Genomic DNA, 26,951 nt, shown 5'->3' with positions numbered 1-26,951 from the left:
CTGCCTGACAAGCACCTCAAGCAGGCGATAGTGTGCCTGAAGTGACCACATCAAACCCTCCAAGGTTTTAAGTACTATTGTATTTGACCTTTAATTAAAAAACACTTCTAGGCAACATCCAATTTTTGCTGCTCCCCTGAGTGGATTTCCACTCTACAGGATTTGATGAATTTGAACCTTGTTTCATCCTTTCTGAAACTCTTCAAGGCATGAAAGGAACAGCATGTGGATTACATTTAGATACTTTTTGTTCTTGGTGCCAATTTACCATTGCTTGGTCCAGAAGAAATTGTTTAAAGACCGATAAGAAAAAAATGTCATAAAGCTTCCAGTCGCCTCACTAGAATTGAAGGCAGAACAGCAACATCTTCAGGGCTACCCAGGGGTCTACAGAATAAATTAGCTGGTGGATTTCATTGCAACCATCACAACAGCTGCTGCTTTGCCAGCATCAAGTCAGGATTACAGAAATCCTTTAAGTTAGGGCTACCTCTTAAAATCATGATGAGGACAAGGCAACAAGCACTAACCATGTCTCTTCCACTGCTGCCAGAATGAACTGATGGTGATCAGCCCTCAGCTTTGTAAAAGCCAGTTCCAGGTCACTGTCCTTGGAGATGACCCTCTAGAACCAAGCTAAGACACCTCTTTAGGGTAGTAACAAAGGGGAAAACTTGAGTTGCCAACAAAGGCATTTTGTGGAAAGAGAGGACTCTTTTGCAGTGGAACCAATCCTGCACCTTCCCCACCAGCACTAATCCCTTCAACAAAAGCTGGAAGTAATAAAAAGCTATTCAGGATGCAGTCTGGAACAAATCTACCACAGTGTTTTTTTTCAGACAGTTAAAATATCTGTCAAGCTAAAAGGACACCAAACACAGTGAAATCTGCTGTGCATGCCTTTTACTTAAAAATACACACAGGGCAAATGGTCAAATGCACATGTGTACACACGAGTGCCCTCCTCTCCAGAGGGTGAGTTGCTCCTCACAGCCACCAAGTCACCACAGCCTCCACTGACTCCAGGAACAGTTGCATTTTCTGGGCAGCCTTGAAAAATTGACTCTAGATTTCCTCAACAGCCTCTCTGCCTGCATTTGAAAACCTTGGCCTCTGGAATCTATATTTGTAACAGAGGCAAAGAAAAAGCTTAAAAGAACACTTAGCAGCATAAATAAAACAGCTCTAAAAGCTTTGTTTTAAATATGCAGGAATGAGAATGCCAAGGTTCAGCTTCCTGTGGAAGGCACTACAGCCATTTCCTGCTTCATCTCATCATAATTAACGTGCCAGGACAGCTGGACTTTATCAGAACTGTTTCATCAAAAAGCAACAACCTTTGAAGACTATGGTCTTTTGTTTCCATCAGTAAAGGCATAACCAGGCCAATTTCCATTGCTTATCCTTAATGATCACAGCTGTAATTTGTATGTAAATTATCAGTTAAATCGTTTGAGATCTGCAAAGCTCAAACCATGATTCAGGAAACACTTAAAGACTTCTCTTAAAGAGCAGCAACCAGGGACCCTTGTGAGGTCCTGGACTTCCCCAGGCTTTACCTCTCATAGGCAGGAGAAGGAGGTAAAGGGGCATTTGGCCATTGGATACATTGCCTGCCCCACAGAAGGCTCAGAGAAGACTTGGGACTACCCCACAGCTCCTCATTCACTGTTCAACTTGCCTTGTAGCACAGTATCTTAAATGAGATGTGGTATTTCGGACACAATATAAAATGTGTAAGAGGAACAGAAGGCTTGGAAGACACGCAAGCTCCAGTGCTTTACAAAAGCACCGCACCAAGTCCCAGCCCTCACTTTCATACAGCCCTAATCTTGCCAAATCACAGCCCTCTTTCATCAACCTTGTATTAATCCAGAGTTACCATGATGCAACTTTTCATTGAAAACAGACTTGGAGGGATGCAGTGCCACGATTGTTCTCCCGGTTCCAGCTCAGAGCCCGGCAGGAAGGCTGCGCTGCTCCCTGCATCCTTGCAAGAAGCCCCAGCAGACTGCGGGCACCTTGTAAAGAGGAATCCAATGAGGACTTGTTTGTGCAACGCTCTGCTCAGGAGCAATCCATCTTGTTGCAGCTCCCTCCCTTCCACTCTGCAAGTCTGCGCTTTCCCCGCCATCCGAGATGTTTGAACGTTCACGCTCGAGAGGCATCTTTCACTTGGAGCAGGGAAAGTGTGACTGACCCCTGCTGCAGCACAGCCCCCCCACCCTGGCAGACGGAGACTGTCACTGGCCTTTCACCAGCTCCTGAATCAAGATTGATTAACAGTATCTTAAAATGACAGCTACAGGAACGTCGCTAGCGCCAGTTCTCCCTCGCACGTGGAGGGGCAGGAATCATTATGGCACCATTACAGAGCACAGTTGCCTTGAGATCACATCCTTTACTTCTTTCCCCTCGTTATACCTACTTCCAGAAGCCGTTTGTGCTCACAATGAATCACCCAAGCCCTCATACAGATCAGAAGCACAACTGTCACTGAAAATAACGCAAGCCGCTTTCTGACCTACGTCAACAATGCTTTAAGAAACAGCAGACATTGGAAATGTTTCCTAAAAGGAATTTCTACCCATTATTCCATTTCAGGGGAGGGCTAGAATTGCCTGGATTGGTAGGTTTTACCTAGACAATTTCTTCTAAAAGCAGTGTCCTTTTCCAAACTCTCCAATTATCTCTGCCACCTCCTTCCTTTGTCAGAGCAGCCTCCAGCTGCCCGATATCAGCCCCTTCCAGCAGCACCTGTGAATCAGCCCAGGGTTAATCACACCAACAGATGGCAGGGGCCAAAAAGGCAGCTAAGAACTTATATCATTTTAAATAGCATCTAATGTTTCACAGCTTCAGACCAGGGGCAGTGGTTCACAAAAGGAACTAACCAGGGGAGCCGCAGTCGGGCTCTTACTTTATCACCTGAAGGAGCATTCCAAGGTACAGCACAGCTGCCAGTTACTGATCAGGCCGAGGAGCAAATACACGACCTGGCTACTGCAGGCACTTGCTGACATCTCCCGTGAAGGATTTCTGTGTTTTGGGTGTTACTGACTTTACAGAGCACCAGCAACAGCAACCCGCCAGTCACCGAGGGGATTCTGCGACAGCGCAGAGCGGCACAAGGAACCAATATGAATTTTACATTCTCTTTTCTTTCTTCTTAGAGGTTGCTCTATTTAGAGCCTATTAATAGCTTCCTGAATTCTCCAAAGGGGTTGACGTTTAACATTCAGATAGGTTTAAGATTCTTTTAGCCCATTTTCATCATGCATAAGTAACATAAAATGTGGGTTTAGTGCTGAATTGATTTCTTTGCAACAAACCTTGAGGTCCTTCACAGACAAAAGAACCTCACTGTCCAAATTCATTCTCCCCGGGGAGATCTGGCCAAGATTAAGGATTGAGGGATTTGCTTCATTACAACTTATTCTTTTCAAAGTTTCCATACCGCCTTTTAACAAAATGAGCTGGATCTTTGTTTCTCCTGTCAAATTTCAGCTCAGGTTCAGGGAAAGTTAGTTCATCTGTGAGAGTCTAAACAAGACAAAGACCAATCTCCAATTCAGGAGGAAAGGAAACTGCAGGACTGCCAGGAAGGAAAGAGAAAAGAAAGTACAGACCAGAAAAGCACGTTCAAAAGAATATTAGTTTATTTTTTTGTTTCAAGTTACGAACTACATGAAGCAGAAAACAGAGAAGGACAAAGATACCACTATTTGACAGCACATGCAGTTAACAATCAAGAAGCTCTGAAGACAGGAGTGCAAGAGATGGGACGTTATTTTCCACGTGGATCTTGCTAGTCACTTCTGGCAATTCACTGTTACTTACTCATCTGGTTGCTGTCATTCACAAAGTCCTCCGACCCATCATTGTCGTCTTCATCATCCCCAGAGGAAAGAGCATCTGCACATTAAAAATAACCAAGTCTTTAAACCAGCCTAGTTTTTTTTTTACAGACAAAAAAACCCCAATAAGCTACATCTTAGATTGTATATCAAGAACAGATCTCATGTTAGTTGTGCAGAAGCCAGAGAGAAAAAAGAAAATCCAGTCACAAAACGTGCTATTTGGTATAAAATTGTAACAAAACTAGCTAATAATCCTGAAATGCTGCTAAGGTTCCCAAGGGAGTTTGCTAACTCCAAAAAATTTCTTTCCACTTGCAACTTTAACTTTTTTTAAAGACATTCAGTTGAAGAGAACTGAGCATCTCCAGAACAATTTCTCTCTGAACTTAAAGGATGCAGGACATCCCTTCTCCTCTTCTGATGCAGGGGGCAAAAGCTTATATTCATTCTACTGTCTTTATCATCAGCATAGTGACTCTGTCTAATTGAATCCTGTCACAGTGGCATAAAACAGAGAGCTCTTCAGCAGCTGTTAATCACTATAGAGCCCACAAAGCAAAAGGAGTATATACAAACTGAGTCCATTTCAGGGTCAGGACAAGGAGAAAAATCCCAGTAACAGCTACAGAACTCAGCTTAACTCACTGTGCCCAAGTGCACTGTTTCATGTCAGATCAAAATGTGTTTTTATATCACATTTTACAGCTTCTACATGCAAAAAACCCCACCTATGTTTAACTCACTCACCTGTAACATTTACAATGAAGTACAGAGTATCACTGTCTAGGGTCCTAACAGCAGTGCAAGCATAGAGGCCCGAATCTCTGGCTGTAGCATCCTTAATTTGTAAGTACTCCCCAATAATCACTGTCCTATTGTCGGGCCCCAAAGGGACCCCATCCTTAGTCCAACTGATCATGACGGCGTCTCTCAATTGACAGCGCAACTCAAGCGGTTCTCCTGGAAGTGCTGAGTAAACATCTGGCTGAGAGATTTGGTATTTGGTTGGCGGCTCTGCGAAGGTGGAAGGAAAGGAGGAAAAAAGAAGAAAAAGAGAAGGGAAAGGAGAGAATTTCCAACAAAAGTCAGTGAAGGCCCTTCTCATCCACAGAAATCAAGTTATGTTAAATAAAAAAAAAGTTTCATCCAGATTAGCCCAGCAATCTGTTTTGTTAAACTGAGCCACGTGCAGGTGTGGGAGAGGCTTTATTTTCAAGAAGTTAACCACAAACAAAGCTCATTCAGTTTTGATTGGTATCTTGCATGTGCCTTGTCCCCAGTGCCACACGAAGGCATGACCCTCCTCATCAGACACAGCAAACTGACCCTGGGAAGGTGAGCACTGCTGAATTAGGGGGGGTGCTTCAGAGAACTTTGAAGAGCAGGAGAAGTTCAAAAATCAAATTCGGTTTTACATCTTAGCGTTTTGGGTCCACAATTCAAATGAATAATTATCTCCCCCCAATCTGATTTTATTATAAGTTGCTTTTTTATTTTTAAGCCTGAGAAGTGCTCTTTTGAAAGAAAAGGATGGCCAAAAAACCCCCTCACTAACTAAGCTAATAAACATCAGTTCCTATATGCAGAATATATGATGTCTTCCATTTTTCTCACTGCACCCACCCCCAAAGTCTCTATGTTAGCCTTCTACACTGTAAACTCTTTTCTCCACCATAGTAACTTTTTCCTTTAATCTTTTTATTTTTGCTTCATTACTTATTTCACAACCTCTCCCAAGTGGAATACAGCAGGAACACAAGTGAAGCTTTCAAAGTCAAAGTATACGCAGCAGTTCAAAATGAAATCGCTTATCCATCAGCTCCCTTTTGTAACCAAACAACGAGAAGAATGTCAAACCACAGCCTTTTTCCAAAAAAACATCCTTGGAAAACTACATCTGCCTATAGTTACCAGAACTTCATCATCCCCCCCCCCCTTCCAAGGCTGGCTCTCAGCATGGGGAAAAGGAACTGCAGCCCCAGGCACTCCAGAAAGTCTCCACAGTGCAGTGGGAAGGCTCGGCACACCTAGGATGAACTCAGGCTGTCCCAGATATAGGCACTGCTCCTACCACTGGATTCTCCCTACAGACACACTGTCCCTCTCCCACCAGCCTCTTGGCCTCGCCAAGGGTGGCAGGAATGGTAAATAAAGGAAAGAAGCACGGGGGCATCTTCTGTTTGCTCAGGGGGAGGGTCACACCGAACAGACAGCTGCTCCCCGCGCACATCCCTCCCTGCACAGCCACCAGCTGTGCACCACTGTGTGCACACAGCAATAAAACACACCTCTGTCTGCTTGGGAGTCTGAGAGAGTATTAAAAGAGGTGAGTCTTTGATGTCCACCCTTCCTTCTAAGGATACCAAAACCCTGAAACCCGTGTTCCTTGTCCTTGGGGCACAGCGTTGGCATTCCTTGTGTCACGCCTCCAACAGAGAAGTCAGAAACAAGCACCACATCTGAGCAAGTCTGTGGATGGGAGCCTGGAAACGCTGAAGTTCTGTCAGTAGTTGAGTTTTGTGTAGGAAGTTGGACTCTTTGATCCTCATGGGTCCCTTCCAACCCAAAATATTCTATGATTCTGTGAGCGCCGGAAGTGACCACCACAAAGGGACACTCCTGCATTTAAATAATTGGATTAGACTGATGGACTTGAAAACAGCATGCCCAATTTCTCTTCCCCACTCATCCTGGAATCATGTAATTTCAGGGACATGCCCTCTCAGAGCTTATTCTGCCCTTTTTCTTAGGGCAAACACATTTTTTCAAACAAAAGACTGGACACCTGCATCACACAAAGATGGCACATAAAACCATTCAACCACAGTTATGTAGACTGTAAAGATTCTTGGATTTAGAGCTTATAACAAGGTCTCTAAACTTTCTAGCGTGCAGACTTACATCTCAAAGTTTAGGACGAGCTCCAACACAGATTTATACCCCTTATAAACTAATTCAGTCTTGCTGATACAGTCACGAATCCACAGATCTGCAATGCAGGTGTTTCACTGATTGCTACATTATGCTGTTAGAAATCTAATTTCCAGAAGGAGCATGAGCTCCTTTCTACATATATTTTGTAACAGTAATGAGTATATTTGAGTCTGCTTGAGATTTCTTTTAATTAGATTTCACTGTCAAATAAAAAAAAAGGTACCTGAAGACAGTTACCTAATTTACTTTGAAGTTAATAAGACTCCTTTGTAATGCTCTACCTGCAAAGAAAATTTCTTGTACAGAGTTTACAGTGTACCAACAGTGCACCGGAGCCTAAAACTGTCTTTGTTTAAACTTTTTAAAAGCCACCTTGGCTGACAATAACTCAACCCTCCTCTAAGTGCATTAGAGGCTTTTGCTGAATAGTGCCAGCAAACTCACAGGATGGTCCCATAGGCTGCAGATCAGTTGTTTACACACAATTAAAAGGAAAACAATTTTCTAACCTCACATACGTGATTTCAACTCTTTTTAAACTATTAACTCCAAGTTTACACTGAGTCTTTCAATATAAATCCAAATCCAAACTCAAGAACAGTAATCTATTTCAAAATCACAAGGAAAAAAATTCCTTTCGCAAAGAAAATAGTATACTAAAGAAATCAAGTTTCAAATAGGTATTAGCATTTGATAAATATTATCTTTCTCTATTTCTTTACCTCTAGAGTATCAGGGAAGATGCAGCAAAGTGTTGTCATGAAATAATGAAGTCATGTTTGGAAATTGTGAGTTATTTCAGGTAAGCCTTTGTGTTGCCAAACTAGAATGTAGCAGCGCTTAGACTGTCACTTTTTATAATGTTTGCCTATAAACTTTTTCCAGTGTGGGTTTGAAATGGTGCCCAAAAGCAAACAAAGAACAGGTGGGATTCTGAGGCACGAGTCCACCCAACAGCTTCACAGAGAAAATCAACCCCTTCAAACTGTTCAAAAATTCCCAGCAGCACACAAACAACCTGCTCTGCGAAGTTAACTCTCCCCAGGACTGCAAAAGGATTTTTACACTGCTCTGAAATTTAGGGACAGATTTTGAACTCATGTCCATGTTGTACCACCAAATCAATGGCTCCCCTGAGGCTGACAACAGGATTCTTTCCCTCTTTCCACACCTGGAGACATAAGGCTGCGAGTTTGCTCAGCCATCACTTGCACACATCCTCCAGTGTTTTCAGCAGCATCCTGAACTTTCCCTTAGTGAAAATAGCTTGTGGGGAAAAGGAAGAGATTGCCCTGCAGAGCCTGCAGCACCAGGCAAGGCCTGATGATCTGCTATCACATCCATGCCCCTCCAGCCCTCTTTGGAGTTCTCTCTTGGAACTGGATCCTCAGCCATCACCAGAAGCCTGTGAACCAGCCCTTTGCTTGCTTTGTAAACTAGATATAAGGAAGAAGGGTTTTTTTACAATGAGGGTGGTAAAACACTGGCATGGGTTGCCCAGAGAGGTTGCCCACAATGCCCCATCCCTGGAAACATCCCAGACCAGGCTGGACAGGGCTCTGAGCAATCCCATCCAGTTGAAGATGTCCCCGTTCAGTGCAGAGAGGTTGGATCAGATGTCCTCTAAAGGTCCCTTCCAACCCAAACCATTCCACAATTCTAAGGCAGTACAGGATTCCTTTCTAAGCAAGTTGTCCTGCAAATCCTGTAATAATGCCATTAGCTACTACTGCAAAGGTGCACTGCCTGATGTGAATTACACCTTTCTATCACCCCTTAAAAAAAACCAAAAAAAAGCAACAACTGCACGTGCAAAATTTCTGGGGGTATTCTGAAAGGCTGAGGGACACAGGAGGGCATGTTGCTTCTGCCATTGTCTGCTCTCAGCTACATCCTTATTCGTAATAGTGGTGCACACAACGTATTTAAACTTTATAGGTGGAGCTGTTGAACAATACTGCCACGGAAAACCAGGCTGCTGTTAAATAAACAGCTGTGAACTTTTTCTCTGCCTGCTCATGCAGTCTCACAGCATGGTTTATGCCATCCAGGCATCAAATGGAGTAAAGACTGTTTGTATAAAAGCCATGACCACAACAGAGGACTGGGGACACTCTGACTGCTCTATCTCAGATTATGATGATAAACGATTGTATTCCAAATCACGTTTCTGTTCAGGACTCGGTCACTCAGAGATTTATACTTCCTTAGGTTTCAAATTATTATTATTATTTTTCTCCATTTAATAAAAATGTTAACAAAGACCTGCTTATCTTAAGTCTCAAGTCATTTAGTTACTTAGTTACAGAGCCAAATAATTAAACGATCAGCTAATAGCTAACCCCAGCAAAGATTCTCACACAGCTCTGCAGAACACAAAAGCCTCAGACCCCATCAAGCCACTTTCGCTTCAAAAGGCTTTAGTAAATAACTAAACACTCACCACAGTGTGCCCAGAAGGATCAACAGACCTGACCTGTCAAGAATCCAAGAGGTTCTTTGCAAAACTGAATGTCCCCACAGGGAACGCCAGGCTGCCAACCACCACCACTGCTCCTGCTGCTCCTACCCCCTGCTCACGGCTTTCCTCTCACTGAGGAGAAGTCCAGCAAGACCACACTGGATGAACAACATGGAATGGGGATTTCAAGCGGGTCCCAAGTCAGACCCAAGGCTTTATGCTCTCTCCAGGAGGCAGCCCAGGTATCACCAGCTAGGTCTGCAACCTTCCCCTCCCACCTCCCAGGTAAAAGCTGGTGGGATTCTCCCTTCATTTACGTTGGCAGGCCAATAATAAGAGTAGTTTAAAAATGCAAAGAGTCATTCCTGGCCATGGTGACTATCTTCCATTAGCCAACAGCAAACCAAAGCCACAAAGGCTAAGTGCGTCTCCTCACACAAAGGGGGACAAAGCAGTGTTTGCAAGTCCTCCATCTGCTGCTCCAAAGTCACTGGATTCCTGCTGTCCTATTTGTGCTGTGTTTCCGTCATTAGCTGCCAGCTCTGCCCAGCTCTGCCTCCGCCAGGCACTGTCAGGAAGTCTCTGTTCTGATAAAATACTTTCCAAATTGCTACAGTTCCTCCTGTAACATTAAACAACTAAATGATTTTATTTTTTTTTTTAAAAATCCCTTTTCCCTGAACAAGGCCACGAAAAGCAGGAATCATTTCCCCCCTGCCATGTATAGGAACATTAATTGTTCAAATCTGATCAAAAACATTTAGGCTTTGCAGAAAAACTTCAAACACAAAGCATCAAAGAGCTATCCATGATAGCTCCAAACATCAACATGTGGCAGATTCTAAGTCCTCACCTGTTCCTTTAACACAAGCTCCTGGGCTTCTCTTTGTGAAAGCAGCCACTTCCACAAAACAAAGTGCCAGGTTCTCCAAAATAAATTTTTCCTGGCATTGTCTTTAATCTTGTTATCCTTATAGAATAAGGAGCTAGTCATGTGATGGGCAAAGAGATGAAACCAGACAGAAGAAAAAACTAATGAACAGGAATAATCCTCTTGCCCTGGAAGTGAACATTTGCAAAACAAAGTTGCCACATCACACATGCCTGGTGCTCCAGCAAGTGTAGAGCTTCCAGCCACACTGACCTGCTAGAGCTTGGACCTCCAGCATCATGTCAACTCCTATTGAGTGCTACATATAACAAGCTCATTAAAAAAAAGTGAATCTCCTCCAATTGCAATAACTTGCCAATGTCATCACGGGTAAGGGAAAATATTACACTGCACTATAACTTGTTTTCCTAAGCTTTGAAGACTTAGAAAAATAAAAAGTTCTGGTGAGCAGCAAAGCATTTTGCCACTTGCAGGATCCCCTGACCAAGAAAAAAAAACCCCTCTGCATACGCACCCAAAAATGATCCCCACGTGATTACATCCATCTGCCTTGTGTCATGCTCCTTGGCAGAGGAGCAACTACAGAAATGCTACTCCTTGAGGTGGCTACCCCCAAGCCCTGGCTACAGCCACATGGCCCCCACTGCACTCAGCAGAAGAGGGCAGTGGGAGCAAACCTCATAAGTGGGAGCAAACCTCATGACCCTGTTATGTTGGTTGACATAGGGTGAGGTACATGAACTGTTTCAGCCTGGCTTTGATGGCTGCCAAGCAGTTGGGTTGATGTGTCTCACTCACCCCCCTGTGGTTAAAGGAAGAGGACTCCTCAGAGAAAGAAATTGTACTTGTCAAGGCTTCGTGCAGAGATTAAAAATTCCTCCAGCTTGTAGCCTGCTTGCTCCTACCTGCCTTTACAGATGGGATCGTTGAGTTATGGCTGCACAACCGCGCAACGCGCGTCAAAAATGCCAAGTATCACATGCTCGTGGGCTTGGCTGTGTGCTTTGTGCTTCTGGAAGCCAAGCCAGGGAAGACTCAGAGCATGCCAAGTTCAAAGTAAACAGCAGAGAGACCAGCGAGGCCACCTCCTGCTGCTGGGAACTGCCCCGCGATTTCTTCCTTTTTGTCCCCGTTCTTCATGGTCTGCTCCTGACAGGACCAAGACTTCTTTACACAGCAGCCACCACAGGATTTATCTCTCCAGATATGGGACAGAGCAAGAAACAGGAAAGCACCAGGATGACTTCTGCACAGAGACTGGGTAACCATGGAGGGAAAGAACATCCCCAACCCCGAGAGGCCACACCAAACCCCCTGACATTATTGTGCTGCCTTTTATCATTTCATCAGGATGATGAGGAACTACAGGTCATCTTCAGGATCTGAACTTCTGGTTCCAGGCACCAAACCTTGACTATTTCTGTTCAAGTCAAACTCCACCATCTGCCTAAAGTAATAGAGTCTCTATATTAAGAGAACTGGGGAGTACAATAAAAACCTAACACACATGTAACCCAATCTCAAAAATAATTACCTACTCCTCAAACTCATTAGAGAAGAGTGTTCTCATGTAATCTATTATACAGTACAAAGGGGAAATGTATCACTTTTTGCCAGAACCTCAAATGAAAAGCTGAAAAAAAAAAAATAAATTAATCTTCCCTCTCGAAAAAGCAGAATTCAAAACCAGGACCACTTTCTCATTGTTTCTTTCAGCAGCAGCAAAACTTCAAATCTCCTTGTCTATATTCTGCACATAACCAACCAGCAGAGTAATTTAACCAAGTCCCATTGTTCAACCCAGCCTTATAGTCTGCTCAGGAAAGGCTCCATAATAAGATATACAGCCTTGGGAAAATGTATGAGCACGTATATTTGGTCGCAAAGGGTTTTTCTTGGGTTATAATTTTCTTGCATCTACTCCAATCTGTAGCTTTTTTTGAGGTTCTTTATTTGCATTTCAAGAGCAACATAAAACCATAACAGAACATAGCATAAATCCAAACATAAAAACACAACCTTTTTCTTCCAGGTTTGCCAGAGGCCACACTCAAGACTATTACTGCTCAACGTGTAAAAGAAATAAATTACGACCGTGAGGTTAAAAATTGCACAATTCAATGTTGCAGTATTAGTTCTGGAGGCAGAGAGCTTCTCTTCAGATTCCCTACAAGCAAGTCAGCAGTTGTTTCTTTTGTACACAGTCCCATTTTTACTTGACTATACAAATCCCCTTAATTTTAGCAGCTCATCTGGAAGTCTCATCTTGCCTGTTCCCCTGAAATTCATCTTCCCCCACTTCCTAAAGCAGGATTTGAAAAAAAAAAGTCACTGGAAACAATATCCCCAAAACATCCCCTTAGCACTTTTGAAAGTCTTATCCACAGCACACATAAACCATGGAATATTCTCCAAATACTTTGAAGCTTCAAGGCATACCAGGCTGCCTTTTAGCAATATTTAGGCAAAAGGCATCATAACTTGTTTAAGTCCAGCTCCACATGGAGGGTAGTCTCTAGTGGGGAAAAAGAGCAGCACAACAAGCCCCAAAGTGAAAAGCCAGGCTGGCTCTGTGCCCTTCCAGGTGGAACACAACCATTTACACAACGCTTAATTTTAACTTGCAGACACCTCTGTCACTCCTGACGGTAGCAGTGGCTCCTAGGCACTTTGCCATACTAATGGAAGATGGTTCAAACGCTTCTGAATTGTTAGAAGAAGGGCTATTACCAAGCAATGCTTCACTGCAGATTTATTAGAGAGTCTCCACGTTAATCCTGCACGTCTGAAATACCTGTGCTACCCTGCTGAGTAAACAATATCAGAGAAATCTGGGTACTTCACCACTGTAGTATCTAAACAGGATTATTTTTCCATGATCAAACAATGTCTAACAGAACCAAGCTCAAGCACAACTCAAAATCTGAACTGGAGTTTTAAAATTATTTTTAAGAACTGCTGGGTGGCAATCAGAATTAGAAGTCATATTACTTTCCTTGAAACAAATTAAATATTGCAACACTGAGACACTGAGTAGGGCACTGTACAAACTTGCAAAGCCAGTCTCACGAAGGCAGGCTCTCCTTGCTGCCCAGCAGCAGGTCCTGCCAGCAGCTCACCCATCCATACAGCCCATCCTAAAGGAAGCACAGCATGAACCTTAAGGAGTTTTTCTACCCCACAATTTTTTATTATGCTCGAAAAACAAGTTGTCACGCAGTGCTCTGATCAAGTTCCGTCCATACAACCCTAATTTAACCTGCAGACTTGCCCTGGTGGGTGCAGCCCACCAAGGCACCCCCAGCCACAGCATCCCACCCCAACCCCACTCAGAAACAGCCACAAGCCCCCTGGGAGAAAGCCTGAGGTAATAACTACTGTGCCACAAAACTCCTTTCCAAATAGAAACTCATGAAAAGATAGATTTTTCTCCTCCCTAGCCAGCTTCTCATCCTCATTTCTCTCCCCTCCAGTCCTCCAGCACACTGCCCCTTCCAGTAAACCCTCACGAACACAAGTTGTTCTCTCGGAACAAAGGAATTTTCCCTCCTTCCCTGTTCTTGTGGCTTTGGTACTGTAAGGCACTTTGCTAGACACAGGGTAATGTCCCAAACTGATGAGCCAGTTCTTTGGCGGGGGAGGAAAAGCAATAATTACACTCAACTTGCAACTGCGTGTGAGGAGGGGAATGAAAGTAGGTCAGACCTCAACTCCTCAGCTTCGCTGAGGTTCACCAAATGCTTTCACTTACAGTCACTTCAAAAATACAATTAAAACAATAACAGCATGGCAAGCACATGAAGCGGCACCATAGAATTCAGCTTTCTGTCCCTTCCATCGATACAGGTAATGCCATTTGTGTGGTGACAAGCAGCAGAAAAACCTGAACCAGCAGAAAGTGAAGCCCATAAGACACATCCCTATATCAGGTGCTGACTACTCTAGTACTCAGAAGTCCAGGAAAAACAAACTCCTAAAAAAAAAAAAATAAAAAAATAAAAAAGGTTTTTTGGAAACAAAACCAACCAAACCAACCAAGCAAAACAGCACAAGAAAACCAGGAGTGATAATTAAGAGACAGAAAAGGACAACCTGGAGACGTATTTAATTGGTTTATGAATTATAAGCTGGTTTTAAAAGTAAAAAAAAAAAAAAATCCACATTAAAAAAATCCACTCCTCTTACTGAACATCTTGTTTTGCAACTACCCTTGTTGGGAAGCACAGTCCCCAAGGAGCAAATGCCAACGCAGATTTGCTGACGCTCTCGACTGCGATTGAAACCCGAAGGGCCAAACTTCCAGAACAGCTCAGCACTCCCAGCGCACGTTTCGTAATTACAACAGGAGCTGTTGGCTGCTGCTCTCTTGAAAATCTGGTCTTTATTTAAGATTCGACTCCTACAAAGTTGCTCCAACTTCTCTTTCAATCAGCTCAGGAGTCAGTTTAGTCCCCGGTACTACAAGACGGCATCTCTGATTCGGGCAGCACGCTGTGCCAAAAACTCCCAGGAACCACTACAGGCACACATTGCAATGTGCTGAACCAGAACTCAAAGGTCTGACTTTCAAATCAGTTCCCAAATTGCTGTGAGGATGATTTTACACTGGCAGGCGCCATGTCAAACCAAGCATTGCCCGTTTCCCACCACCACCAGTAAAACAAGCAGCATGTCCTGACAACTCTGCAGAGGATGCTCCCACTTGTCCAGCTGGGATGGAGGAGCACAGCATGTCCCACTGCCACTGGGGAACCAAACCCTCAGTCACACTGGTGCAAAACTCTGCATCTCTCATCATTTCGTGTTTTGGAGTCTTTTCAGCCTGAATTTTGCACTTCTTTAACTACGCTGAAATAAATTTTCTCTTCTAGTCAAACCAGGTGTGCTATTACAAGTAGACAAGATGTAACTTGCTTAAGTGGGTGATGGTTCTTCTAAAAACATGGATTTATACTGCTCGGGAGCGTTGTTTTGAACAAAGTCTCTGTTCCACTGTAAAGCTTCAACCTTGAGGACTCTCAAAATGTTTAACACTTAAAAATCTGATGCTTCCAACAGAAAAATGGATAGTTAACTATTTTTCCTGCATTCCCATCTGATCCTAAACTAAATATTAATTCTAAGAAAATACTGATCTTTGAATGTTTTTGTTTAAAGCCAAGTGATCATTTCTACTGAAGCTGGGGAGTTGGATATAGAAATATACTCACTAAGAGCTGTGTTATGTTATTAAAACATCACTATGGACTATTGCCCATCATCTCATGAGCACACAACCTTGCATAAGTGGAAATGTCAGCATTTTCATGGCAAATTCTGCTTTCAAAGGTTTGTAACTTGTCTATAAAAAAAAAAAAGTTACTATGGCCTGAAACTTGTGGCAAGTTCTCTGCCAAGGAAGAACTATTTTAAAATTAGGAAACTATGCACTGGTTGGAGTCAGCCGTTGGTTTGGGGTTTTATCTATAAAAGTGGTTTAAAAAACAAAAAAAAGGATAAAAAAAACCCATCACAACTCAGCATCTTTGAAAATCTTCTGGCTCAAAAAAAAGAAATCAAAAAAAAAATCACTAAAGGAATCAAATTGCTAAAAGTTAATAATTTTTGCACCCCTTCAAAAAGCTGTGACTGTATGGCAGATAAACACAAAACATGCAATTATTTCTGCTCCTCTGCGAAGTAGTAGCCACACCAACACACCAGCTCCCAGTGTCTCATCAACACAGACTGTAAATAACAACCCTACCCATGCCCAATTAGTTTGCAGCTCAAGACCATGGCCCTGCTAAAGCGCTGCATATTTTAAACACAGAATGGACACATTAAGACTGATTTAATCCGGTTGCTTGTACGACTCCCCAGAACCTCAGCTGGCAAATCCTGTACTGGGCCAAATAACTTACTGAACCAGATCCCTGAAAGGGCATCCAGCCCTCACCCGAAGCTGTGGGGATGTCACATTCCTCCCTAATGGGCTTTGATAATTGCCCTTCCTTAAAATGAAATTAAAAGTAAAATAAAGTCAAAAGATAAAACTGATTAGCTAAATCAAGAGTTGGCTTTAATTGTTAATTTGACTTGCAGATATCAAAGCCGCTGTTCTTGTTAAAAAAAAAAAAAAAAAAGCCAAAACACAACAGTAACAAGGAAACCCTGAGTGAACTATTTGCTTTATTTTTCCTACCAAATTGGAAGCAGCATCCTGGTGCTTCTACACTGCCTCTGTCCATGGAAGATGATGGCTGTGTAGGGCCACCTGTCAGCAGGGTGGCACTGGCTGGAGAGGACCCACAGGGGCACCCCAGGATGGAGAGCACCCTGCTGCTCATGGGACAGGGGACATCCCATCACCACATCCCTCCTCCAGATGCTGCAGCCCTGCCCACTCCTAAAATCCCACACCCTCATCCAGGCAGCTCACAGTGGCTAAAAGGGATCTCCAAGTGGACTGTGCTGACCACTGCGGCCACAGGTGACGTTCATCTTTAAGCACTGCAAACATTTTACAAAAATTAAGGTATTTTGCTCACATTATCCAGCATTTTTACAAAAAGGAAGCTACTGCGTTGAATGTGCTTATATTTGTATGTTGTTTAAAGCCAGAAAATGCCTGTGAGCAAGTCAAAACCCAAATGACAAGTTGTTACTCGCTTTGGACCCCACCATAAACACTCTGTCACCCACTAAAGGAGGTCTCTCTCTCCTTCCCCACTGCTCCAAAATACAAATTTAAGGCCATTTTGAACCATCGTGTTTTTCACAGGACACGGAAATAGCCTTATGGAAAGCTTAAATTAATCTTCTGAAATATGACCTAAATTAAAAGAACCGAAACACAATGTCACTCCACCAAGTGGGTGCTCCAAGGACAGTGTCAAGGCACTGCACGTGGGGGGGGGGGGAAGAGACCAAATTAGCTCCCCAGCAGAACGATAACACACAGCCTGGGCAAGGGAAGGTCAAGGGAGAGCTTGCTATTTATCAAATATATGTCTAAACTAATTATTCAGTTCACAAAGTAACCCTTCAGCCTATGTGTGCGGTCAGAGCCCTTGTGAAATGCTGGCTATCATCAAAGGTCCCCACAGCCTGGGCACACACAGAGACACACAGAATGGCTCCTTTGTACACACTGAGGTGGATTTATGTCTAAGTTTTAAAAGCAGAAAGTCTTTATGCTCCCCAGGACAAAAAACATATATGTAAACAGGTGATGCAAGACACAGTTTGACGGCTGACAGTGCCCACACTAACTCCTACAGGTCCTGCTTCTGCTCACACTGAGGAACAGCCTAGGGTTTTACCACCTCTGCTGAAGGAAAAAAGCACCACACTGAGACCCACCACACCCAGGGTCCAGCCCTCAGTGAGCACCCAGGATACCAACACCAACATTATCAGTCACAGTGGCTCAGTGTGCCATTCTCAGTGTCAATGCCTTCAAATGGACCAGAGTGATATCCAGTGGTCACAGATGGATATTTATCTATTCAAGATTGAATGAATATAACCAAAAGTACCTTGATGCATGACAACATCTTGCACACGTCCTGCACTTATCCATGCAGCTGATTGCTCTATTAGATAAATACTGCTTATAATAAAACACATACTTAACCAGAGACTCTGAAGAAAATGATTGCAAATATCCCTAAACTTATGTTTAGCTGAGAAAAGGCATATTCTCTGTTACAACCTAAGGAACTAAAAGCCACCATTACAATTCTTGTTAACGTTGCAAACAGCCTTTCCAATATTCTGAGTCCCTAAGACAATAAACAATAACAATAAAAGCATCTAACATACTAAAAAAAGAAAAAAAAAAAAAGGAAGACTCAGGAACAGATCAACATGTGTCACCAAAGGTCATGGCCCTGCTGACCTTCTCAGTTGGCATGAAATGTCATAGCTCTAATGACTGCATAGTCAGCAGCCCCACTGAAAATTTACATTATTGGAGCACCTGACCCCCCAGATTAGCTGTGGCCAAAATGTTTTGGCATTTACTAAACTAAAAGAGAAGTCTGCTTTGTCTTTGAAGAGATTATTTGAAGGGGTTTTTTTTTTAGTTTTGGCTTGAAGAGCTTGTGGGTGGCAGTGATAGAACCTAGAGAAGGTGATTGTGTAAAAACTTGGTTTTGTTTTGATTTTTTTAAAAGGGGTTTAACAAAGCACATAAAGGAGGTTTTATTTCCCAAATCTCAGATATAAAATCCCACACAATTCCCTGTATTCTGCAGCATAAAAGCTCTTATTATGCCATTAACTTAGAAGTGCTTTCTGACTTTTTTTTCTTATTTCTGGTAATGATTTGGGTTCTCACGTCTAAAATTGTTTCATGTCAGTAACATTCCTGCCCAGGGAAGAAGCTTTAAATCCCTTTTAACAATTTACTCTTTGATAAAACCCAGAGTCCACCCCCTCCATATTCACTGTGGAAGAAACATATATTTTTAAAATGGGCTAAGACAGTAAAATCTATTCTTTCACTGAAGAGTTGAAAAATTATCAGGCATCATTCAAAAAATATTACTCTTCTTGCCATAAAATACTCCACCAATTCTGCAATCACATTCTTTCTAACTTAACCCTAAAACTAGGGGACCTCACTACAAAGCTAGTCTGAAACCAGAATTATTCATGATTTTGTCATTCCCCTGAAAAGCCAAAAAGGCACCAGATGTTCAATTAGCAAATCATACAGCAAGTGGTGGTGAGAGTTGGGCTTTTTTTTTTTTTTAATTCTCAAGTTACCTTCAAAAGGAAAAAAAAAAAAAAAATCTTTGCTATCAACAATCTCCATGGTTGACAGATGACAGTATTGCTATACTTTATGAGTTTTTTTCAGGAATGCTTGCTAGGGAAGAGGGCTCATCATCTCTAAATAGTTCATCCCCTGCCATCAATAAAAATGTACTTGGAACGGTCTCCAAAAATGTGTTAGCTGGTGATGCCTATTTTTAGAGGCAGTGGATAGAAACAAGTAAGTTTTGTGTGAAAATATATTAAATTAAAACAAAGCTGTATTCGTGGACATGAGCAGTAGAACATGTAAAGGTCAAATTCTCTCCAGCAAGCTTGTCAGACCAGAAATGCTCTATAGACCACTATATCAGCTGGAGAGTTATTAGAACTGTAATCACTTCCCAAAAGATAGATATAACCTTATGAAAGAAGCCTCACTTGCTCCCCCCCAGGTGCTCAGAGAGCAGCAAAGATGCAGCACAACACCAGAAAAAACATTCTTAGACACAATCAGCTCACGACAGTAAAAAAGCAGCCCTTCCCTAGCCCTTCAGAAGAGAAAACCACTTTGTAAAGCTTGAGGAACAGATCAACCTAGAAGACCATACCAACAGGTGCAGACTCAAAACAGGAGATTTTATCCAAACACCTCTTCCAACGTGAAGGTCTCAATTAGCCTTTGACAGTAACAAACTCAAGCCCTTGCTATTCAGATCTCAGCATTTACACTTTCAGGACTTGCAATCCACACATGGCACCGACAGTGCTTGGATATGAACAGCGAGAGAGAAATCTGTTCTAAGGGCAGACACCACCAAAGCTGCATTTCTGCAGAGTGCCTGGCAAAACTCAGGCCACACGATTAAAAACTAAGTTCTTTAGACTTCTCAGGTGAAGACAATGACACAGACACGCAGCCACTCATCCGCTTCGTTCCTCGAGGCAGCAACACAGAACACGTATGGAAGTGCAACAGGCTGGTTTCCTTAAAGACCCATTCCTGAAAACCTCCAGCCATACACTTTGATTATACAACGTGATGACAGTCCCAAGTGAAATCACTGACACCACCTGCTTGCATAAAAGAACAAACAAACGAGTGCTTGTACAAACACAGCCCATGTGAGAGAAGGGAGAGTCAAAAACCACGACTCTCGAGGGCTCATCTGTTACTTGCCTTGGATTTACCCAAGCACAGATGATGTTGACTTCTGTTTCAATGTTCAAGCATTTAAAATTAACTCCTTTTAAAGAATTAAGGATTCTAGAGTGATTTACCTTCGGGTTCCACCGTGGTGTCTTCAACAACTAAATTAAATGAAGGTCGAGCCAAGCAAAGTCCAACCATGGTGACCACCACCAGGCAGATAAGGCAACCTGAATCCCAGCTGACCATCTTTTTAGAGTAAATTCTTGGTCCATTTCCATATCTCCATGTGGACTTTAATCCCATCTGAGCACCTCTAGAGAAGCATGGAGAGAAAGCCGTGCCTTCGGCCAGGGTAGTGCCTCCTCCCTTGGAACAACGGCGGCTGCTGTGGGGAGGAGAGACATTTCACACTGTCAGCAGAAACATCTCACAACACAGACCAAAAAACTTCATAAAGCCTCGAACAGAGAGCTGAGGTGAGAGGGAGGGGAGGAGGAGGACGGGAAAAATAGTTTTCCAGCTTCAAGAATATGTGAAAAGTGAGTGACTTTTCATCTTCTGTTAGCAGTTTCCATCATCACCTGAGGCGTAACCAAGTCCTCCTTGTTTTCACAAAATCACTTCTCAGCACATATTTAGAGAGCTATTTTACTGACAGAAAAACATACAGGTTTTAAAAAAACGAGAGGCGCACACATGTGCAGGCACATAACCTGTAATGCTACAAAATTACCACAATTATACAAATTATGTTCTTGTTATTGTTTGAAGGTTTATGTAAGTTTGCCTTGTTTTTCATTCCTTCACCTAGGCAGTTTTGCAGCCAGCTGAATTTACAGGAATTCGGTAATTTTCCACAAGAAAAACAGTTGAAAAATATACTCCTTAGACCTGGAAAATCTGTAAAACTTTATTTCACCACAGGACTTCCAGCTCCCCTATGGATGTACCTTCTCCTGACTTCGTTCAGTGTCCTTTTAAAGCTTGAGAGTCCCAAACAAGTGAAAGGCTCTTATCTTTGCAGTCACACTGGTTCACTGCACCACATTACAGGCAATTAATATCTGTATGAAGTATGGTACAGATTGCAGTTTCATGGGAGACCTGCCCAGCATCATTTTCCATCCACACATGCCAAGCTGTGTGGACAAACACTTCTTTTCTCCCTCTCTCAATGATGCTTATTGATATATATATTTTTCAACAGTCTGTTTTATTCACAGCAAAACTAATTTCAATTAATGGAGTCAACTGGTAACCCAGGCATGGGCTGATGGGAGAGAGAAGTGGCAGAAAAGTATCTGGCACTCCCTTCAGGGGACCCTGTTGCCACCAGACTCAGATGCCAGGTGAGGGTCAGAAGAGCATCCTCCTCACAGGGTGATTTAACAGCTCAACTAGAAAATTAGACCCGATTTTCCGCTTCAAAAATAAAAGATGGTAAAGCTCAGTAGATGGATAAAACAAGTAACTGCAGCAATTGCTCTCATCTGGTCAATGATTCATCTTAGATGTGATGAAACCCAACTGAAACTTAGAGAGCACTTGGCTTGAAAGGAAAAATAACAGAAAACCTCTTTTTCCCTCCCAACCTCACGCTTAAGGATTTAAAAAGGCAGGGAATGCAGAGATAAAGTCAAACTTCTCCAAACTCCCTGTCATTTGGATGGTATGGTATCTCAGCATATAGAAACAGGGACAAATATTCTCCCCTTAAAAAGCCAACCATTAAATAGTTGATTCAGATTTTATTAGTCTTTTGCTACCTGCTACATACGAAGCCCACAGTGCTAAGGACAGGAGTGCTGTTGAGGCATCTTTTATCTTGGGTACTATATAAAGTAACTTCTGGAGTCAGCAGTAACAGATTTTAGATGACAAAAATAAGGCACCTGGGGAAAATAATTAATACACGGTATTCCAGGTGAATCCCTGATACTTCAGGGCAAGCTTTTTTCACCTCAGCTGGTATCACCTCAAAGCTCCCTCCCTGCTTTGGGAGATTTTAGCACAGAACGAGCATCTCAGACCACAAGCTAGCAACTACTATTAAATCACCAGTGAAAACACCACCAGACCACTGCATAAACATTTGCAAAGAGCTTGCCGAGCCCTTCTCTAAATAAGCACAGAGCAGGTGTAGAGCTGAAGGGAGCTCTGTCTCTGGGACGGGTCTGTGCCTGGGGAAGGAGCAGAGCAGCCCCACTGGATGCTGCCACCCAGCTCAACCTCCCGCCCCACCCGTCTGGCAGCCACGGCTCTGCAGCTCAGTTTACGCAGCTGTAAAGTGGGTAGAAACCCCTAATTAACAGGCTGGATGTAATGCTGATTTAATTTCCATACATCATCCTGTAAACTCTGCTTAAAAGACTATGCCTATAAACGCAAAATTCAATCATAATTTTGCAAAAAGAAAACGTACCAGAATGCAAGCATATATTCTAGACTCCAATAGCTTTAGTTCCACCGAGATTTCTGCTGTTTCAGATTTTCAGACTACACAAAATGCCACTGAAAGCATGTTTATGGTTCCTACCCTCATCCTAAATCCTGAAGTGCAGCACAAGCCTACTTGGCCACGCGTCTCCTCACCTGAAGATTTTTGCTGGCTTCTGCACCTGAACATCTGCCAGCAGAAAGAGGGGACTCTTCATCCACAGGGCAGCAGAACACTCAAAATCGCAGCTTGCAAAGGTGCAGTAAAGCAAAAATCAGAGCTCTGGACCCATCCATGGAGCCAAGCCACTTTCTACCACCACAGCAGTGACCAGGGTTCGAGGACTGCCCTTTCCCAAAAGGAATGAAGTCCGACGAAGATGAAAATCCAAATTCTTCTCATAGTTTAATTGCCACAGTTGCTGGGGGACGAGTCTCTGGAAAGACCTCCTGTGCTGGATAATTATGTACCTCTATCTCAATGTTTGGAACACAGCCCCAGCATGCTTTTTGGCCTCCACAATTCTGGCTTCCTGACTACAATACCATAATCCCTCCTGGAGTCTCAGACTCAGTGAAAGCCACACGTAGTGTTTATTTTTCCCCTTGAAAGGGAACTCTGTCTCTCTTCTCAGCCTACACTTTGGGGAGGAGTTGTCAGCCCCCAATGATTGATGGCTCTCCTTGCCACTCGCTCATCAACTCAATTTTCACCTCGTCACATACCTGCCCAAATTTTCTTTGCCAAACTGACAAGCATGGGAAAGCAGACTGGTTTGGGAGCCCAACCAAATTCCTCCAAGCTGTACTTCAGCTTAAACACACTCGCACACACAAACAAGTAGTACTTGTTCAGCAGTGGCATTAATTAAATTCAATGCTCAGTGTTCTTTTTAATCTACTTCCATTGTTGTTTGTAAGATGTTTATCACTCCCCAGGGAGAGCACAATTTGTAGAGTATGTTAACCAAATCAATACATTGCTTTCCGTATAACTTCTCAGCATCTTTCCCTGTTAGGCAGGGAATAGCAAAATCTGAATGAAATATGGACCTTCCCTCCACAAAGAAACCTCAAGTGCCCTGTAAAGCCCAACAGCTTCATCAAAAAAATCAAGGTAGACAAAACTTTAAAGCTTCACACATACACCGTACACACAATACTACTGACACGGGAATCGTGTATAGACAGAAACTGATAGAAATACACAAGACCATAAATATATATATATATATACACGCACATATATATCTAACAGGACTCTTCATCATAGTTCAGTCTCCGAGTAAATCTGCGCATCACAGCTATTAAACATTAATTCTGGAGGACTAATGGGAACCGGCTGGCAGCTTCAGTACTTTTTCATTGTTTGAACTTCTTTCATTTGCTTTCCAGGACTACTATCCTGTTTTTCTCAAGTCTTTTGCCACCAAGAGATGGGGGGGGTGGAAATCTGCATTTTAATTGACATTCCAGAGAGAGAGAGAGAAGTCCAGAGGCTGCTGATTGCTGTCTATTCAGCCCAAACAGGCTTTTCAGATGAAAATGAGAAAAGGCTAGTGGAAGATTTACAGGGATTTGGTACAAAGGAGACAATGAAGTTTTAAATGTTGATAGCGTTTCACACCAAACGCATAATGAGTCCCAGTTTGAAGGGGCCGTTTTGCATTTAAATATATATTTCATTGAAGGTTTCTCTCCCCCCTTTTCTCAGGCGGGGCGGTTCTGCCCCGTGGCCCCGCAGCACCGGGGACGAGGACGGGCTGCCCCGGGTGGTACCTCTTTCTCAGCCCCTGCTGCCCGTCCTGCTGTCACCGCTGGAACCATCCCCAGAGACACCCGTGCCCCCAGCGGGAACGGGCAGAGGGAAGGCAGGGAAACAGCGGTGCTGCTCGGGCTTCCCCGCGCACCGCAGTGGCGACCAAGTGACGGACAAACCCACCCGCAGCCCCGCCGGGGGAACGGAGCCCCGCACCGGCACAGCCCGCCCGGGGACCCCCGAGCCCCGGGGACAGCCGAGTCCCGCCCCGGGACCGCCCGCCCCGGGAGCCCCGAGCCCCGCACGGGCACATCCCGCCCCGGGGACCCCCGAGCCCCGCACGGGCACATCCCTGCCCGAGGCCGGCGGGCACCAGGAGCGAGGCCCCGCTCCAGCCGTCCGAGCGCTGCTGCGGGCACAGGGCGCCGAGAGAGCGGCGGGACCCCCAGCCCTCCTCCTCTGCCTCGCCGGGGCTGCACCTTCCCCCGGCGCGGCGCTGCCCTTACCTGCGGCGGGAGCGCTGGGCGGGCAGGGTCGGCTCCGCGGGGCTGGGGCTCGGTGCCGAGCGGCGGCTCCCGGGACGGGGGGGAAAACTCCTTCGCGGCCGCGGTCACTCGTCGGGCGGCCCCGGCTGGCGATCCCGCAGCGGCGCAGCGGGGCGCATCCCCCGCGGGATGAGGGAGGCAGGAGGGCGGCGAGGCGAGGCAGGAGCCGGCCCGGCGCCCCGTCCCGTCCCGTCCCCTCACTCGGCCGCAGCGGCTACCGCCTCAGAGGGGCGAGCCCGCCGTGCCCGGCGCCAGCAGCCGCCTCCTCCCCCGCGCGGGCATCGCCGAGCTCCGCGCCGCGGGTCCCGCTCCGCTCCATCCAGCCGCCCGCCCCGAGCCGCCGCAGCTTTGTCACGCCGACAGCTCCCTCGGGTGGGAGGTGGGCTCACTCTCCCCCCCTTTCCCCCTCTCGGCGCACTCCTCCGGCTCCTTCCTCCTCCCCCGGTCACTCCCCCCGCTGCAACCCGAGCCGTTTCCTGGACGGCGCTGCCGGGCTCTGCCAATCGCCGCCGAGCCCCTTCCCCCGCACTCGCCCGCCCGGCCCGGGGAGGTGCGGGCTCGGCTCCTCTCCCAAGCCCGCACCCCGCCCGGGGGTCGCGGATACCCCACGCAGGGGTCGCCGGTGCCGCCCAGGCGGGGACACGGGGGGCTCAGCGGCACCGAGGAGGGGCAGGAGGGGAGCAGGGAACCCCCCGCTCCGGCCGCTGCTCCCCCGGGGAGCGGGGCAGCGCATCCCGCAGGGACCGCAGGGCTGGAGGGGAGCGCGGCTCCCGCACGGTCGCTCCACTCGAGAGTTTTCCAGTGGGTTGGAAAGAAAAGACGGGGAGCGCGGCACGTCCCGCCGGAGTGGTTGAGCCCGGGCTGTGGCTCCGACAGTCCGGCACTGGGCAGCGTCTGCATCCTCACACTAAAATGGTACCAGCTCAACAGCCTTCCCCGAAACCTCTCCTGAAGTGTTTCTGGCTGGCCTGTGGCCGATTCCAGCTCTAGAGGATGGCTGGATAACGTCCGCTCCGAAAATCACCCTCAGGAGCCTCTCAGTCCAAAACCCGATTCCAACTGCCCTGTGAATTTATCTGACAGTGCACCTTTAATAACTGTCTGTGTGGTGCCCAAACGGGAAAAGTTGTCGAAAAGTTAGGTAAACATCATTTACCTGGACACACAGATTTAAAACTGCATAATACGTGTATTCAAAATTCAATATAGCTTAGCCTGATCTTTGCTTAATAAAACATTTGCTTTAGATACCATAAACTAAAAGGTTTTGAATATGGAGTCTGCGTAATGCTTGCTGTGTAGAATCAACTTGACAACAAAATCAATAAGTGGTGGTTGCCTCAAATTAAATCAGTGTTGATCAATTTGATGTTACTTTCTTTAAGCATAGCTCTACTGTACATTTTATAAATTGTGTGCAATATTGATCAAGGGGATTTTCAAGGACTGTGGCCACACAGCATAATGTAACTCTATTTACACACTCCCAGACACCAAAAACTTGAAAACAAGTTTTCTGTAGAATACGTACTTACCTCCTAGAAAGTATTTTCCCACCAGTACTTCAGGCTTTATGAGGGACAGCAGACAAATTTGTAATTGATTAGAGACGCAGGTTTAATATTTTTTTGTTCCTTAAGCGACAGACATCTGAATGTTCTAATTGAGAAGCTGAGATGTCACAGTCAAGATCCAATTTTCCCAGCTCTGGGCATGTCCATCGCCCATTGAAAACATTGTTAACACATTCTCACATAAATTATTGTCCGGCACAGGAAGCTGCAATACCTTTCCCCATTCATCGATATCTTTGCATACTCTGAAAGAAAAGGAAGCATTCCACTAAAAATGACAAAATCAGAACACCTATTTCCAAGGTCTGGAAGCACTTGTCAGAATTTATTCTTTTTGGGGATGAAAAGATAGCAGTCTATCAATAGCAGCCTTTTCTCTTAAATGAGCCACATTCTCCTAAAGTGGCCCACGACAGCCCAGCTCCTCAATCTGAGAAAAGCAGAAGCATGTTTGGAATTAAAGGGGAGGGGGGGGGATCAATTCTGTCATCATATTTAGGCTTCAAGAGATCTCAGTGGGCCCAGGGAGCCTTTCATAGCAGTTAGGCTACTGAATGAGAGCATAATCTCTTTACAGTTTTTTCCTCCTCCTCTC

General features: G+C 44.7%; 1 protein-coding gene across 8 annotated transcripts in view; it reads right to left on the bottom strand.

Annotated features, from left to right (window-relative positions):
- Positions 1–25,186, bottom strand: part of FGFR2 (fibroblast growth factor receptor 2) — an 82,991-nt gene extending 57,805 nt beyond the window's left edge. For 2 of the 8 annotated variants that reach the window (XM_027655209.1, XM_027655210.1), the window contains exons 1-2: positions 22,635–22,654; positions 20,171–20,427 (exon numbers count right to left, since the gene is read on the bottom strand). In XM_027655209.1, coding sequence (XP_027511010.1) covers positions 20,171–20,345 — 175 coding nt within the window. In that variant the 5' untranslated portion in view covers positions 20,346–20,427; positions 22,635–22,654. Of the gene's footprint in view, positions 1–3,840; positions 3,916–4,607; positions 4,875–20,170; positions 20,428–22,634; positions 22,658–24,257; positions 24,366–24,743 lie in introns of those variants that run through there. The other 6 variants (XM_027655206.1, XM_027655207.1, XM_027655211.1 and 3 more) reach the window with 6 other exon arrangements.
- Positions 25,187–26,951: the final 1,765 nt, after the last annotated feature.

Source organism: Corapipo altera, unplaced genomic scaffold (genome assembly GCF_003945725.1).
Source record: "Corapipo altera isolate COAL_440 unplaced genomic scaffold, ASM394572v1 180, whole genome shotgun sequence".
NCBI lineage: Eukaryota > Metazoa > Chordata > Aves > Passeriformes > Pipridae > Corapipo > Corapipo altera.
Note: the sequence above shows the minus strand (reverse complement) of the source record. Positions and strands in the feature narration are given on the sequence as shown.